Source organism: Crotalus tigris, unplaced genomic scaffold (assembly GCF_016545835.1).
Source record: "Crotalus tigris isolate CLP2741 ecotype Arizona unplaced genomic scaffold, ASM1654583v1 scf7180000021643.52994198:917841, whole genome shotgun sequence".
Lineage (NCBI taxonomy): Eukaryota > Metazoa > Chordata > Lepidosauria > Squamata > Viperidae > Crotalus > Crotalus tigris.
The window spans coordinates 37,239-40,000 of NW_024098611.1; the positions used below are offsets into that span (position 1 = coordinate 37,239).

The 2,762-nt window shown below is 63.7% G+C and overlaps 1 protein-coding gene across 1 annotated transcript; it reads right to left on the reverse strand.

Moving 5' to 3' along the window:
• Positions 1-243: 243 nt before the first annotated feature.
• Positions 244-1,975, reverse strand: FOXS1 (forkhead box S1). Its single transcript, XM_039318909.1, has one exon. The coding sequence runs from the start codon at positions 1,973-1,975 to the stop codon at positions 560-562; it is 1,416 nt and encodes a 471-aa protein (XP_039174843.1). The 3' UTR covers positions 244-559.
• Between the last annotated feature and the right edge of the window lie 787 nt (positions 1,976-2,762).

Consider the following 2,762-nt stretch of genomic DNA (forward strand, 5'->3'; position numbering starts at 1 on the left):
GAGGGGGTCAATTTATTCTCCAAAGCACCAGAGGGAAGGACGAGAAACAACGGTTGGAAACCGACCGAGGAGAGAAGCAACCTGGAATTAAGGAGAAACTTCCTGACAGCGAGGACAATCAACCAGTGGAACAGCTGGCCACCGGAAATCGTGGGCGCTTCATCCCTGGAGGTTTTTAAGAAGAGACCGGACAGTCACTTGTCTTGAGATGGTATAGGTACTCCTGCTTGAGCAGGGGGCTGGACTAGAAGACCTCCAAGATCCCTTCCGGCTCTGTTCTGTTCTAATCCGGTCTGCATTTCTGCCTTTCCGGCTTGACTTGCACTTCCACGGACATCCACGGAGCCACGGAGTCTGTGCAGAAGAGCGGGGTTTTTGATTCCAGTCAAAGAAAAGCGGAGGTTTGATAAATCCAACCAGGTAAAAGTGCAGAGCTGGAAAGGGGAGGGGGGGGAAACTTGGCTCTCACGCAGCCCCCCCCCCAATTAGTTCTGCCAGAATTCAGAAGGACATTGACTTCCTATCTCCATGGCCTGGATGGGGACCCACTGCCTCCCCCTCACTCGAAAAGGAACATACCGGGCGTCCTGCAGAGGCAGTGGGGCAGACCCAGCTGGTAACTGCTGCCCCCCTGAAGGGAAAAGGGGGTCCCTGGCCAGGCTTCCGGCTCCCCCGGCAGCTGCACCCAGGACGGGGGCTGGATGGGAGCCGAAGAATTGGCTGCAGGGGGCACGGCCAGAAGCTGGTCCAAGGTGGGCCCCCGTCCCGCTTCGTCGACGCCGAAATTCAAGGCCTGCAGACGACACTGGTAGCCCCCAGCCCGGGCCTCGGGGCTGGGGTAGCCAAAGATGGGCAGGACCGACGCTTTGGCGTAACCCTCGTTGCCCTCCACGGTGGGGAGGCCGCCGGGCGACGGATGCTGCCGGGGGCTGGGCTGGGATGCTTTCCCGGGACCCGGAAGGACGGGGAAGTTGGGTACCGGCTGGCCCAACGGCGGAGGCACCCCCTTGCCTTCCTGCCCAGGCTTTGGGGTCCCCTGGCAAGGAGGGGGGCCCTTCTGCAGGCTTCCATTTATCTCCGGGCTGGATTGGGAGGGCAGCCTCTCCACAAGGGGGACCGACGGGGTAACCTCAAGGTCATCCGGAAGGACCCCTTTTTCCCGGCAACGATTTCCCGGCAATGAACAGAATCCCGGCAGGTGGCTGGAGAGCCCGGCTTTGGGACCCGGGGCCCCCTGCAGACGGAGACACGGCGCCTTGGCTCCCAAGGGGTTGATCTTGGCACAGGGCTGGCTCCGGGGGCTGTGGGGCTCCGGGCAAGGCAGGGCTGGATCCGGGGCCGCAGACGGATTCGGGGGCAAGACCCCCGCGGCCCACCTGGAAGTTAGGCCCTCCCTCCCGGAGAGAGAGGCTATCGGCGGACCCTCCTCCTTCTTGGCCGTCTTTCCTGCCGACCTTTGGCCTGGTTGCCGGCCCCTGCCGCCCCGGGGCCCCTTCTTGGACCCCCGGCCGTCCCCCGGGGCCCCGGAGGGACCCCTCTGGTGGGTGAAGCGCTGCCGGCGACGCAGGAAGGAGCCGTTCTCGAACATGTGGTGGCACTCGGGGTGCAGGGTCCAGAAGCTGCCTTTGCCAGGCTTCCGATCGTCCCGGGAGACTTTGACGAAGCAGTCGTTAAGCGAGAGGTTGTGGCGGATGGAATTCTGCCAGCCCTGCTTATTGTCTCGGTAGTAGGCGAAGCGGCCGGTGATGGAGCGGTAGATGCCGCTCAGGGTGAGCCGCTGCTCGGGGCTGCTCTGGATGGCCAGGGCGATCAGGGCGATGTAGCTGTAGGGGGGCTTGGCCCCCACGCCGGGCTCCCGTGGGCCGTAGAGAGGGGGTCCCGCGGACGGAGAGCCCCGGGCGCCGACCGTCTCGCCCACGCGGGACAGTCCCGGCCGGGGACAGCCAGCCAAGTCGAGCTGCATCGTCTGCTCCATCCCGGGACTGGGGGGCTCCCCACGCCGGGTTTAAATCCCGCAGCGGTCCGGCCTCTGGGCTGAGCCGGGGGGAGGCGCCGGACGGCCCCACCTCCGCCCGTGGGAGGGGGAAAGCCGCGCCGCCCGGGCCACACGGGGGAAGGGGGGCGTCTCGCCCACTCCGGGATCCTTCCCAGGCTCCGGGGTGGGTGGGTGGGGAGGAGCCCGAGGGGGAGGGGAAAGCCCACGCGGGGATCTGTAGTAGGACGTGGGTCTCTGTGTGTGCGTGTGTGTGTGTGCTCGTTTCCCAGATCCGGCACGGGTTTTAAAAAACACGCGCCCGCGTGCATACACACGTGCAAACCCGCACGCGACAGAGCCGACGGCGGGAGGCCGCGGCGTGGTTTGCGGCTTTCCAAACTGCAGCGAGTTTTTTTTTTAAAAAAAAAAAAACAAAAACGCGCGCGCACAATACACACAATCGACCGAACACGGGTGGGGAGGGGTTAGGGTGCTGTAGGGCGCTGGCTTTCCCAAAGCCAGCAAGGTTTTAGAAACACATAGGCAGAGACACAGGCAAGGTACACACGCACACACAAGCCAGGCTGGGTAAGAGTAAACGGATTCTCCCCTGCCTCCCCCCTCCCCCCAAGCCCAAACCCCGGGTTCGTACCGGCCAGGGCTGGTTAAACCTCCGCTCTTATTTCGCTGTTTTGGCTTCAGGACCTCTGGAGGAAGGAAGAGGGGGAGGACCGTGGGATCCTAGGTGCTCTCTGAGCTGGGTGGTTTTCTTGCAGACGTTTCATGA